Source organism: Hippocampus bargibanti, linkage group LG03 (genome assembly GCF_051943395.1).
Source record: "Hippocampus bargibanti isolate YZ-2025 linkage group LG03, ASM5194339v1, whole genome shotgun sequence".
NCBI lineage: Eukaryota > Metazoa > Chordata > Actinopteri > Syngnathiformes > Syngnathidae > Hippocampus > Hippocampus bargibanti.
The window spans coordinates 32,683,398-32,697,711 of NC_142736.1; the positions used below are offsets into that span (position 1 = coordinate 32,683,398).

At 39.3% G+C, this 14,314-nt stretch overlaps 1 protein-coding gene across 1 annotated transcript in view; it reads right to left on the minus strand.

The window, feature by feature from the left end:
• diaph3 (diaphanous related formin 3) overlaps window positions 1–14,314 on the minus strand; it is a 106,111-nt gene that overhangs the window by 58,005 nt on the left and 33,792 nt on the right. Inside the window, exons 19-24 of the mRNA XM_088993125.1 lie at window positions 11,737–11,769; window positions 10,377–10,472; window positions 9,476–9,570; window positions 8,665–8,766; window positions 5,231–5,470; window positions 1,205–1,334 (exon numbers count right to left, since the gene is read on the minus strand). Coding sequence (XP_088849251.1) covers window positions 1,205–1,334; window positions 5,231–5,470; window positions 8,665–8,766; window positions 9,476–9,570; window positions 10,377–10,472; window positions 11,737–11,769 — 696 coding nt within the window. The remainder of the gene's footprint in view (window positions 1–1,204; window positions 1,335–5,230; window positions 5,471–8,664; window positions 8,767–9,475; window positions 9,571–10,376; window positions 10,473–11,736; window positions 11,770–14,314) is intronic.

Below are 14,314 nucleotides of genomic sequence, written 5' to 3' on the forward strand. Positions count from 1 at the left end.
TTTACTGCTTATCTTCTTCCTTCACCCCAAAATTAATTTTGAGGTGTAAAAGTTGAACGCCATTTTACAAGCCGAGTGTACTGTTGTGATTATAATGAGTCTTAGCTGCTGGAATATCCCGCCAAAGTTATTACAGTGATACCTTGGCTTACGAATTTAATTGGTTCCCAGACAGAGTGTGTAAGGCGAAAAATGTGTATTCCAAACATTAATTTCCCATTGGAAGCCATTAAAATGAGAATAATCTGTTCCCAGGTCCCCATAAAACATCATTTTCTACTTTTTAATTTTCTAAGCCTTAAAACTACACAAAATATACCTTATTTTATGTATAATCAATGTGCTTTGGTATTATAATTAAAGGAACAAACTATACTGTATAAGTCATTTTATTTATTTATTTGTGGCGCTCCGTGTGTATCCTGAAAAATAGTTTGTAGGCCAAGGTAAGACTTTCATAAATTTAACATTCATGAATACTCTCATAACTTTCCTGCTATGAAATGTTGCTGCTGTGAGCCTGCTGCCATCGGGTAGGAGACTGCGGAGTCTCCGAGCCAAGACCAGCAGACCTGCCCCCACTGCCCCTTTCCACTGCCACACTCACCGAACTCTGAGTACATGCTACACGCTGTACTATCAACCTGAACACTATTTTTTCTGGTGTTGTTTTTTTTTCACTTCAGCCACATTACAAGTGTCTCGCACGCTGATCCGAGAGGGTATTAATTTCATCTATGCTGTATGTCTTTCATATTAGCATATTTGACAATAAAGCTGACTTTGACGAAGAAAGGAGAATCCAATCCAATCAGTGAGTAGCACCGAGGTTCATTTTTGTGAGTACGCTGATGTCACGCTCTCGACTCAGATGTGTTTGTCTTCATTTTTTGGGCTAAATAGCAAACGATGGAGCGGGGTTCTCCAATGTGGTGAACCTGGAGGTCCCTAAGGTCCACCAGGAGTAGCCCGCAGGCCATTTCTAAAAATAGAACTCGCCAGTTGCGGGACATTGTGAGTGACTCGGAATGCCGTAGAGGGGAATACTTGAAAATTTAAACATTTGCGGAGATACACACACGCACAAATTCAAAGGAATGGCGCGTTTCATAACAAACGATGTATGTCATTAATTGGTGAAAAATATGAATGAAAGCAATTGTTATTTCAGTCGTGGATTACAAAGCAGGTAGTTGACGCCTACCTCTGCTTGCTCGATCCACATGTTGAAGGTCCTCAATAAATTGGATCACATCTGGAAATTCGTCTTCGCATAATTGGGCCAGAAAATGGAGTAAGGTGGTCGTCTGGTCATTTGACTTGGTATCCTTCAGCTGTTGAAATCACACAGCCGCAAAACAAAGGAATGAATGAAGCAACCAACAGTTCAAAAAATAAATACATAAACAAATAAATAGATGAATGAATAACTAAGAAAAAAATAACTGATAAATAAATAAGTGTTAATAAGTAAGTATGTAAGTAAATAAATAAATAAATAACACACACATACATACATAAATAAATAGATAAATAAATAACTTAGAAATAAATAACTAAAATAAATGAATAGGTACATGAATAAATAAATAGTTAAGTGAAAAAAATAACTGAGAAATAAGTAAGTAGGTAAATAAGAAAGTAGGTAAGTAAGTAGGTAGGTAACTAAGTACATGAACGCATTTGTTACCAAATGTATGACTTTGTTATGTATGACTGCCGCTGCTCACCCACAGAAAAAAATATCCTGTGACTGTAAAGTGTCCTTGAGAGTTTTGAAAGGCGCTTAGAAATGAAATGTATTATTATAAACAAATTAAAATTAAAATTAATACAAATAAAAATACAAATACTAATACGAAAAAATACAAATACAAATAAATACATAAATACACAAATAAATAAATAAATAAATAGTAAAAAAATGATGAATAAATAACTAATAAATAAATAAGTAAATAAATAAATATATGGATAAATAACTAAGAAATAAGTAAATAAGTCAGTAGGTAAGTAAATAAATAAGTAGGTAAGTAAGTAAACAAGTAAGTAAATAAATAAATACATTAAAAATAAATAAATAAGTAGGTAAGTAAGTAAATACATAAATAAATAAACAAACAAATAACTAGGTAAATAAGTCGGTAAGTAAGTAAGTAAATAAATACATACATACATACATACATAAATAAATACACAAATAAGTAGGTAAATAAATAAACCAACAACCAAACTCACAGGGTGACAATAACCTGATGTCAAAAGAAATGTCTTTTCAGCGTACGCCGCAAAAGGTAAACAGAAGGTTAACGCGTGCGAGTCATCTCGCCATCTACCTTGAACCCAGCGTCATCCACAATGTGCACTGAATCATCAGCATATTTCGAGAAAAGAAAAAAAAACCCACCTAATTCATCATGTGGACACATCCCATAAATGTTATTTATCGGAACGTAGTATTGAAAGCCCGAATTTAACAGGGCAGAATGTTGTCAGTGATGAATGGGCGCTTTGCTAGTTATGCAGCTAAAGATGGATGAGTCTCCTGAGCCGAGGATTGCACTCTCCTCTCTGTCATCATCACTATCGGCTAGAAAATAGTGAGTGCTCCGTCTTTATGCGATACAAAAAGCAAAAAAAAGGCATTGGCCAACGAGGTCCGCGTGGGTTACATTAAGGCTGATTCATTATGTAGAAGCCACGGTGAGTTTTCTGTTTGCAAATTAGGATGGTTTTTTTGGCGCTTTGGAAAGATTTGTGGAAATGAGACCTTGTTTAACCTCAACGAAAAGTGCATATACAGTGATACCGTGGCTTACCAACTTAATTGGGACCCAGACAGAGTGTGTAAGGCGAAAAGTGTGGATCCTAAACATTATTTTCCCATAGGAAACCATTAAAATGAGAATAATCCGTTCCCAGGTCCCCATGAAACACCATTTTCTAAGCCTTAAAAATACACGAAATATACCTCATTTTATTGTATAATAAATGTGCTATGGTATTATAATCAAAGAAATACACTATACCGTATAATAAAGTGGTTTTATTGACCTTTGTGATGGTCGTTGATGGCTTGATGGAATGGAGTGGCCGCTTTCATCAGCATTAAATACTTGATGAGAAACGTAACCTTCTTCTTTCACCATCTTGAGGAATGATACCTTGTAAGTGCTTTCTTTGCCATCATTTTACCTTGTTCCTCATCAATTGTGTTCTGTTTATCTGGATTGATAGCTTTTTGCATCAAGTGTACAGATGGCTTGTGTGTGTTGTTTGTGGAGCCTGATTGATGGGATATTTTAACCTTGCAGTCTACACTCTGCCGTTGAACTATCAAAGTTGAAACAAGTCCAAGACTCTCTCTCCGTCGTCTGCCTGTCTCTTTAATATTTAACCCCCACTCCCCTCAATGCTGCGTTCTTGACCAATCACGTGGCTTTAACCGAAGACTGGGGGCGGGGAATAGAGGACAAAAAACAAGTCGGCTGCCATTTTCTTGTTAGGAGAACGGGCTCGTTTGCGAACGACAGATCACACATTGTGGCAGCTCAGTGTATCTTGAAAAATAGTTCGTATGCCAAGGTAAAATATCATAAATTTAACGTTCGTAAACCGAAACGTTCGTAAGCAAATGGGTTCGTAAGCCGAGGTATCACTGTACAGGCAACATCCGACTTACGACCGCCTCGACTTACAACCACCCGTACTCACGACCACGACCTCCAGACCCTATTTTAAAAATTCTACGCTTGGCACCGCAACGCGCTAGCAGGCTGGCAACGCGTACGACAATTTTGGCCAGCCAGCATCTCACTCTCGTACAGCAATCGACTGTGTGATGACAACAGAGCGTGTGTCATTTAGCCTCCGAGTCTCTATTCAAAATTTTGAATGGATTTCGACTTGCGACCATTTCGACTTACCACCGTTTGGTCGAAACGGAACTCGGTCGTAAGTCGGATGTTACCTGTATTTGGCAAACAAATGTCTTGTTTGGATTTTAGACTGGTATTTCTGCTTATTTGTGGCTTGAATCAAAAGTTCAGACCAAAACGAAACCCGATCAACTAGCTGCAACCTGAACAAACCGTAAAGAAATCCAGGTTGGTTTCACACTAGACATTTTGAAGGGACCGTTTTTATTGTTTGGTCTCAGCAGATCGGCATCAGCGTCGACGGGTTGTGTGTGGAATTGCATATTTTGAGAGCGACCTGATTGTAGATACTGATACAAATCAGTTGTGTATCAGCTATCTGCTAATGTGAGCGCGGTGAAGGTGAACCCACCGTAACTGATGCAGACATAGGCCAGAAAAACACACGCCGGCTGCGCTAGTCATACCTCGCCATTAACGCCGACCCCGCGTTTAAACCTACCGGATGATTGGGATTTGTTTAACTCGTTCACTGCCATTCTCCAATTGAAAATGTGGAGTAGAGCGCTATTCCCAAATTCATGCAGTTTTTGTTCCATGCTTGGGTGCTGATAAAGCGCTGGCCAGACCTCTGGCAATGTTTTGTCACTTCTATAAGGGGGCAGCATTTCCATGTTAGCGCTTTGTTCCAGCTTCAGCTGTTGTTAAAGCGCTATATAACCCAATACGGATGTATTGGGTTATTTTGGACAGCCACCCTCATTTCAAGCTCACATAACTCCAGACCGATATCATTTAGGAAATAACTTTTTTTTTGGATGAAAGAAGAGACTAACTTTTGGAACACTGTACTGAATGTTTATGTAGTCCTTAAAAGTCAATATTCTGTGGGTCCAGTAATTCAAGTGACAATGACGCAAACCCTGGCACTGGAGTGGACACATTTCTTTGGTAGTCAATGAGTTAATGTCATGGAACTATGTTGAAGATGGTTGAGGTTTTTCATGTATCTTAAAATAGAGGTTTTCCACCATCTTTGGGCAATGACACCTAAATGATGGTCCAAAATCTCAATTAATCCATTTTGCTTTTAAAAATCGGACAAAAAGAAGGGGGAATTGTAGCTAGCTATTTGTCGGCTATCTATTAGCTATCTACTAGCTGGCTAGCTAGCTTTCTATCTGCGTATTTAATAGTGACATTCAGTGTATTAGCGAAACTAATCATCTAGCTAGTTAGCTTTAGAGCTATCTAGGTGGTTAGCTATCTAGCTAGCTATCTGTTGGCTATCAATTAGATGGATAGGTAGCTTTCTATCTATTGACTTCCGGGTTGAGTGAACGCTGGCTCACCTTGCAGAGGGAACTGAGGTCATAGCCGAAGGACTGTGCGTTTCGGGAACCGGCGTTCAGGTAATTGCCCAGCAGCAGCACGAGTTCCAGCAAGCGTCCGAAGGAGCGGCTGCTCTTGACTTCGTCGCACGCGGCGTTTACGGCCAAGATATCCGGACGCAAGTTGTTGACCTGCTCTTCGAACTGCAGCCGGAAGAGGATATGGTTGAGTCGTGGGCGCAGTCGCTTCACGCCGCTCATCTGGAACACACGGAAGATTATTCAAAGGTTGGCGGGTGTGGCTGCCGCTGCTCACCCACAGGAAACTTATCCTGCGATTGTAAAGTGACCTTGAGAGTTTTGAAAGACATGTGAAGGCAAATGAAATGTATTATTATTATGATTGATTCATCGCTACGTGAGCATTAACCTCTGCCACTAGCTATGTGTTAGCTATCTAGCTGGCTATCTATAAGCTATTAGCTAGCTAGCTAGTCAGCTGGCTATCCGTTAGCTATATATCCAGCTGGCTGGCTAATTATTAGCTAGCTAGCTGGCTATCTACTAGGTAGCTAGCTTTTTATTTATTTGAGTAATTCCGGGTTGAGTAAACGCTGGCGCACGTGGCTGCCGCTGCTCACCCACAGAAAAGCATATCCTGTAACTGTAAAGTGACCTAGAGAGTTTTGAATGGCGCTTATAAATGAGATGTATTATTATTATTATTGATTCATCGCTACGTGAGCATTAACTTCTGCCACTAGCTATCTATGTATCGGACTATCTACTACCTAGCTGGCTATATATTTGCTATATATTAGCTAGCTAGCTATTTAGCTTACTATCTATCAGTTACATATTAGCTAGCTAACGTTCTATCTATTTGAGTTATTCCGGGTAGAATGAACGCCGGTGCGTGTCATGTCTGTAAAGCAACTTGATAGTTCCAATGTGACAACGATCTACATCATCTTATTTTATAATAATAAAATTATATAAGAATAAAGGATCTTTGGTACAAGTCAGGAGTAACATGGACATGCTAAAAGTCAGAATTTGATAACAGATTGTTTTGAACATGAGCAGCAAATGAGTTTTTCTGACCAAAACAAATTCGATTTATTATATTGAAATATTTTGCTTCTGCATGTTGGGCTTACATTTGCTAGCTGGCTATCTATTACCTATCTGTTAGCTATCTAGCTGGCTATCTATTAGCTAGCTAGCCGAGCGACTCCCAATTTTGATGCCGTCTCGCCAAATAAGTTGAATGTGGCGTCGACCGTGAGACTGGAATATGTTGCTAATGGCAGTTGTAATGGATGCTAGCATTGATTCAATTTGGTACCGCTAAGTTAATTATGGAGTTAATGTCCATATAGCGAAGGTGAAGGGAATAAACACAACAGGCCTACTTGGATTACGACTCTCACGCAATTAGAGGCAATTGGACAATATTGCGTCGGGCCGCAAGACTCGGTCACCACGACGATGGCGGAAACGTGCTGGCTTAAAAAGACGGCCGGCTGTGCTGGTTGATTTTTCATCTCCTCTGATTACAACCACGGCAAAGACATCAAATGACAATAACAAACACTCTGTCAATAAATACGGATGTGTAAACTCTTTCAAAAGACTCAAACGAAATAATGGGAAAGAAGTACATTTGAATACTTTGGATGATAAAGCGCAGTACTACAACATATTTGGGAGGAAATATTTTGCCAAGTTGTGAAACGCGTCCGCGTGAAGCGTCAACAACAATCTAAATCCCAGATGAAAGGCTAATCCAAAACGCTGCCGGTCATGATTAAGTTCTACAAGAATCATCATCGACAGTTGGATCGGATCAACTTTTCTGCCGTTTTTAGTGATCTAAATATATATGGAAGTTTGTCATCCATTGACAACTACCATCACAAAGGTAAATAAAACCACTTTATTATACAGTACAGCTTATTTCTTTAATTACAATAAAATAGAACATTAATTATATGTAAAACAAGGGATATCTTGTGTAGTTTTAGGGCTTATTTCATAGAAAATTATGTTTATGGGGACCTGGGAACAGATTATTCTCATTTTATTGGTTTCCTATGGGAAATTAATGTTTGGAAGACACACTTTTCGCCTCAAACACACTTTCTGGGAACCAAGGTATCACTGTATATATGTATAGAAGCCACTTGATTGGTCAAGAATGCAGCAGCCATTTTACCACCAATTCATTGACTTATAATTTGAAATCTAAATTCAAATCATAATCTTCTTTTTGCGATTTCAGTGATTTTGTTATTTCTCTGCTTTTTTTGACTTCTTTTGTTGTCATGTCTTCAAATCTTTGTCCTTTTTGTAAGTGATATTATGGATGAAAAATACAACGAAAACTGACTTTTATTGCCTCCTTCCATAAAGAATATTTGACTCTCATAACTCAAAGTATCAGAATGTTAAAAACATCGTAGTTACTGTGAGTCAATCGTGTATTAGCAGTGAAAAGCCAGAATTGAGGGCCAGGGGAGCTTAGATAGCAAGCTAGCTAGCTAGCTAGATAGATCGGCAGCTAGCTAGCTAGATAGATCGGCAGCTAGAGAGAGAGAGAGAGAGAGAGAGAGATTATTATTATTGGCTATCTCTTAGCTAGCTAGCTTTCTATCACAATTATTGCGGGTTGAGTGAACGCTGGCACGTGTGGCTGTCGCTGCTCACCCACATAAAAACTTATCATCTGACTGTAAAGTGACCTTGAGAGTTTTGAAAGGTGTGTATAAATCAAATGTATTATTATTATTATTAAGATGATGATTATTATGATAGATTATGATTATGAGTATTATGATTGATTATTATTATTATTATTATTGATTATGATTATGATGATGGTTATTATTATTAGTAGTAGTAGTATTGATTATGATTGATTATGGTTATGAATATTATGATTAGTATTATGGCGAGTATGATGATTGATTATGATTTTGATGATTATTATGATTGATTATGATTATGATAATGATGATTATTGATTATGATGATGATTATTAGCAGTAGTATTATTATGATTATTATGATTGATTATGATGCTGATTATGATGATGATGATTATTATGATTGATTCTGATTATTATTATTATGATTATTATGATTGATTATGATTATGATGATTATTATGATGATGATGATTATTGATTATGATGATGATTATTCGTAGTAGTATTATTATGATTATTATGATTGATTATGATGCTGATTATGATGATTATTATTATGATTGATTCTGATTATTATGATTATGATTATCATGATGATGATGATGATTTAATTCTTGTGCAAATGGACCCCGGGGGGTCACTCCATATGTATAAATGCAATGGCTTTGGATGAAGTAGAGAAAGAAAAAAAACCAAGCTGTTTGTGAGTTTTGTTGAGGTGTGCAGGTTTGCATGGCCACTCACGATCACCCCAAACTGCTCCGGCTCCGACAAGTGCGCATAATGATTCTTGTACGTGGCCAAAGCATTCAGCTGCTCCTGCTCGGGCAAGTGCTTCACAAGGTTCTGCCATGACAAGATGGGAGGGAGGCGGAAACAGATAAAAAAAAAACAGACATGCATAGACACGCACAAATAAATAATCATCATAATAATACGACATTTCATTTGTGGATAGTCAGGATGGTTGACGCTTTATTTCCACGCGCTTCCGATGATGATAATAAGATTCATAAGACATTTCATTTCTAAGCGCCTTTCAAAGCCTCTCAAGGTCACGTTACAGTCACAGCATACATTTTTCGGGTGTGGCTGCCGCTGCTCACCCGCAGAAAAACTTATCCCGTGACTGTAAAGTGACCTTGAGAGTTTTGAAAGGCGCTTAGAAAGGAAATGTCTTATTATTATTATTATTATTCTTATAAATGAGATGTGTCAGGAGTTATGTGAGCTTGAAATGAGGGCGGCTGCCCAAGATACAATGCAAATATACACATATTGGTTTATATAGCGCTTGAACAACAGGTGAAGCTGGAACAAAGCGCTAACTTGTGAAAAAAGGGCAATGCTGGGAAGGGAAAAATATTGCCAGAGGTCTGGCCAGCGCTTTATCGGCACCCGAAAAAAAAAAAAAAACTGAACTAATGCGGGAAAGGTGCGCTACGTCATATTTTCCCTTGCCGAATAAATTAGTGACTGAGTAAAAATGAATCAAGACGTCATCAGGTTCAAACGACTCACTGTCAGACAAAACGTGGAAGAAAAGGAAGCCCACCTGAATCATGGGTTCACTAAGCTGTTCTTCATCCACCTCTAAGATCATCTGACGAATGTCTTCGTAAGGCATCCGGAAAGAACCTAAAAAAATGGCTGCAGGGAAAACCAACACAGGAAAATTGGATATTTTCCACAGGCGGACGGACGGACGGGATCAAGGTGCCTCAAAAATGGAGGCGCTTAGGGATTCCCATGTTGCCGGTCCGGCTGGCTAGCTAGCTAGCTATCTATTAGCGGTCTGGTTGGCTGGCTATCTAGCTATCTATCTATCTAACTATTAGCTATCTAGCTTTCTATCTATTTGAGTTACTTCCGGGTTGAGTGAACGGGGGCGCGTGTGGCTGCCGCTGCTCACCCACAGGAAAAATGGATCCCGTGACTGTAAACTGATCTTGAGAGTTTTGAAAGGGGCTTAGAAATGAAATGTATTATTATAATTAGTATCTATTTTCTACCAGTGTAGGAATGATATGCTCCCTCTTATGAGTAGCAAGTCAAGACGTGAGCAGCAGTATTTTGGAGCAACTGGAGACGCTTCATGGAGGATTGATCAACTCCAAAGTGCTTGTGAGAAAGAAGAGATTTTTATAAATACAGTGATAACTCAGCTTCCAAACTTAATTGGTTCCCAGAGTGTGTCACGCGAAAAATGTGTCTTCCAAACATTAATTTCCCATTAGAAACCATTGAAACAAGAATAATCCGTTCCCAGCTCCCCATAGAACATACTTTTCTGGCGCTGTGTGGTTTGGTTCGTTTGCCGAAAAATAGTCCGTATGCCAGGATTATATTCTCGTGAATTTAATGTCCGTCAAGCAAAAAGGTTCGTCAGCTAAAGCGTCCGTAAGCCGAGTTATCACTGTAAACGGAGAGTAGAAGAAAAAAAAGGCAATACTTACACAGATTCTGTGCAATCTTGGGATCAAGCACTTTCAGCTCTTTAATTCGCTTCTTAATGGATTTTTTATCATCCGCATCCTCCTCTTCTTTTTTGGCTGATGAAAACATAAAAGCAGGGAACGCTTATCAACAAATACGGCCAATAATTGCACACCTGATGTTGATTTTCTTTTCGACGATTGCAAATTGCTCACTCGCGAAGGTTTATGATGTCATTTTTACGCCTCCCACCCCGGTTCAGACACACAAAGGGATTTCACAACGACCCGCTGGCATGCAATTTAAAGGACAACCGACACCATTTTTTTGTTTCCCAACTGACATCAGACAAACGTTTGATAGCATCTAAAATAGCCAAAACACGGACTATGATATTTTTAGTCAAATGCAAAACACCAGGAAAAAAGTGCCCCAAAAGTGCCACAAAATTCACTCGGAAATGGCGAGATTCAGAAGGTCCCTCCCCCTTGTTCGTGACGTCACGCCAGGATACTCCTTCACAAACTGCCTTGCTCCAGAATCAAAACAATGGCTTCAGATTGCGAGAAGATGCTTGCTTTTTACTCATCCAGTGATGAATACGATTCAAATAGTTCTGAAGAGGAGAGCATACATGTTTGCCATCAATTAAAGAAGTATCAATTGGAGCCGTCTGGACTCCAATATAGCGCCCAGAAAATGCACAAGATGGCGCACAAGCTCCGACACAAATCCGACATAAACTCCCAGCCGACAAATCAGCCCATTTCCAACGGAGCATCTGTTAGCTCTCTATCCAGCTGGCTGGCTGTCTCTTAGATATCTATAACTGGCTAGTTGGCTGTCTAGCTATTACCTATCTAATAGCTAGCTATCTAGTTAGCTGGATATCTATTAACTAGCTAGCTGGCTGGCTATCTATTAGGAACCTAGCTTTTTATTTATTAGTTATTCCGGCTTGAGCTGGTGTTGGTTGTCCTTTAAATAGAGAAACCAGATGTGTTCAATACTGGAGAAAAATGTCCGCAAACCACCAACATTCTTGTCACGTGACAAACCACAATAAACCGTCCATTCCCCAAATAACAATTTTATGAAACAAACCACTGCGTGTGTCATTCCTATCAAATCGTAGCAGAAATGAGCAGTTTGCAGACAAAAATCACACAGCAAAAAATCTAATCAAAGCAAATAGCAGGACAGGGTAAATAAAGGGTCTACGGTTTAACAACCTGCCGCCATTTTCTGGGTCTTCTACACTTTACAACAATGTGAAAACAGGACTCGTGACATGAACATTGAAAAGCGTGCCGGGGATGTCCGCTAACGTGCGCTAACCGCTACAAACGACAGGAATACATCCAACGATAGCGGACTTACGTGCTTCTTCGGTTGACGGACTCTCTTCACGCTCTTTGAAAATTGTAATGGCGGCAATGTACGCAAGAGAAGAGGAAGGAAATAAACAAATGTTTTTATTGCAACGCTCCAGTGACCGATCAGGCGAGTTGGAAAGGACGTATGCGATAGAGATTAGACGGAATAAGAAGTTATCACATTTAAAAGTGTCGTCTGTGTAAGCTCTCAGTCGTACAGGAGTGGTCCATCGATGAGAAGGTTTCTTCAGCCGTCATCTGTACAAAAGTGAAGGTTTCGGACGTTTCGCCTCCTATCCAAGAGACTTCGTCTTTAGTTCGCTGACGAAGTCTCTTGGATAGGAGGCGAAACGTCCGAAACCTTCACTTTTGTACAGATGACGGCTGAAGAAACCTTCTCATCGATTTAAAAGTGTCATCTTCATCTAGGAGATCTGGCCTTGGACAGAATTTAGGACTTGGGAAACTCCTTTATCACCAAAGTAATTTACGACTTGAAAAGCCTTCACAGGAAGAGCTCATTAGCCAGGTTACAAATGTATCAGTTCATGGAAGAGACAATGTTTTATTGCTTACAGCTGTTGGCGCATCGAACTCAAGAGGTGTGTTCTTCGAATCAAGAAAACGATGTTTTACTAATGTATCACTCAAATTTGCATATACTCTCCATAAATAGCTTGGCAAAGGGCTGCGGAATTGAGGTGTCTGTCATGAATGGCTCCGTCTCCTGCCGGCAGTCAAAGACAATCTTTCTGTCTTCGTACCTTTGTCCACAGTGTCCAACCGAACACCTCTGACATTACATATGCGATTTTTGGGAATCAAAACGGTGATGTAGCGAGCGCTAAATAATAAGAGAGTTAGTTAAATAGAGTTCAAAATCTCAACACACCGGGAACGGGGATGCCGAAACTGTTTCAAAGTCATCCACAACAACAAAAAAAATTCACTGGATGCGGTTTTTGTGGGTGAGCAGCGGCAGCCAAACGCGCCAGCCAACCCAGAAGTAACTCAAATAGATAGAAAGCTGGCTAAAAGATAGCTAATAGCTAGCTATAACTAAAAGATAGCCATTTAACCAGCTAGATAGCAAATAGATAGCAAATTGAGCTAGCCGGACAGCAAACTAGATAGCAAATAGATAGATAGCTAGGTAACTAGCTAGGTAGCCAGATAGTGAGCTAAGTATCAAATAGATAGATAGCTAGGTCGCTAGTCCCCTTACGTAAACCACAATAATAGTCATTATTATTGACTTTTAATTTGATAATAATAATACATTTCATTTCTAAGCGCCTTTCAATACTTTCAAGGTCACTTTACAGTCAAAGTATCAGTTTTTCTGTGGGTGAGCAGCGGCAGCAACACTTGCCAGCGTTCACTCAACACGGAAGTAACTCAAAAAGATAGAAAGCTAGCTAGCTAGCCAGCTAATATAATTCTATACAGGTGTATATCTAATAGATAGCTAGCTGACTAGATAGCTAATATGATTCCTGACTCTAATAGTTAGTTAGCTATCTGTATTGCTAATAACTAGCTAGCCAGCTAAATAATAAATAAAAAAATACTACATTGAAAAAATAGAACCGACAAAATAAAGAAGCAAAAGGCAAATAAAATTAAATAAAATACACATATTAACTACATTTAGATAAAAAGCTAGCTCGCTCGCTAATAGATAGCCAATAGCTCGCTAGTTAAATAGCTAGCAAGCTAGATAGCTATATAGCTAATAGACAGCCAGCTACCTCGCCAGCTAGATAGCTATATAGCTCATAGATCGCCAGCTAGAAAGCCAGCTAGCTAGCTATCCAGCTAATAGATAGCAAATAGATAGCTGGCACGTTAGATAGATGTCGTGCCGTGGAATAAGAAGTGTTTTGTATTCCGCTTTGCTCCATTTCAGGGGTCGCGCTTTCCATTTCTCTCCTCTCCCGCATCTTCTGCAGCTATCTGCAAATCTTCCCTCAGCACATTTATCAATCTCCTCTCTGCTCTGTCTCGTTGCATTTTCAACATCCTTCCACGGGATGTAGCGATTGTCCTTCCTCGCCATTAAAACAACCCCAAACTGGCCACCAGTTTTGTTTGCAGACATTAAGAGTCTATGCTGATGAGATTAGTATTATTATTATTATTATTATTATTATTATAAGTCAGTAAATCAGGGAAAAGTCGCACTTGGCCCACGTGGCGGTTGTGCTCATCATAGTCGAAGCTTGTAAGGCTAAGAAAAAATAATAATAAAATAAACATACAAGACGCAGTGATAATAAAAAAATATATATCTTATAGCTCTTAAATATCTAGCTAGCTATTGGCTATCTATTAGCTAGCAGGCTGTCTGGTTGGCTATCTGGTGGCTGGCTATCTGGTGGCTGGCTATCTATTGGCTATCTAATAGCTAGATGGATATGTATTGGCTACCCGTTAGCTTGCTGGCTGGCTGACTATCTATTAGCTATCTAATGGCTAGCTAGATAGCTTTTTATTTATTTGGGTTGAGTGAACGCTGGCGCGTGTGGCTGCCGCTGCTCACCCACAGAGAAACTGATCCAGTGACTGTAAAGTGACCTTGA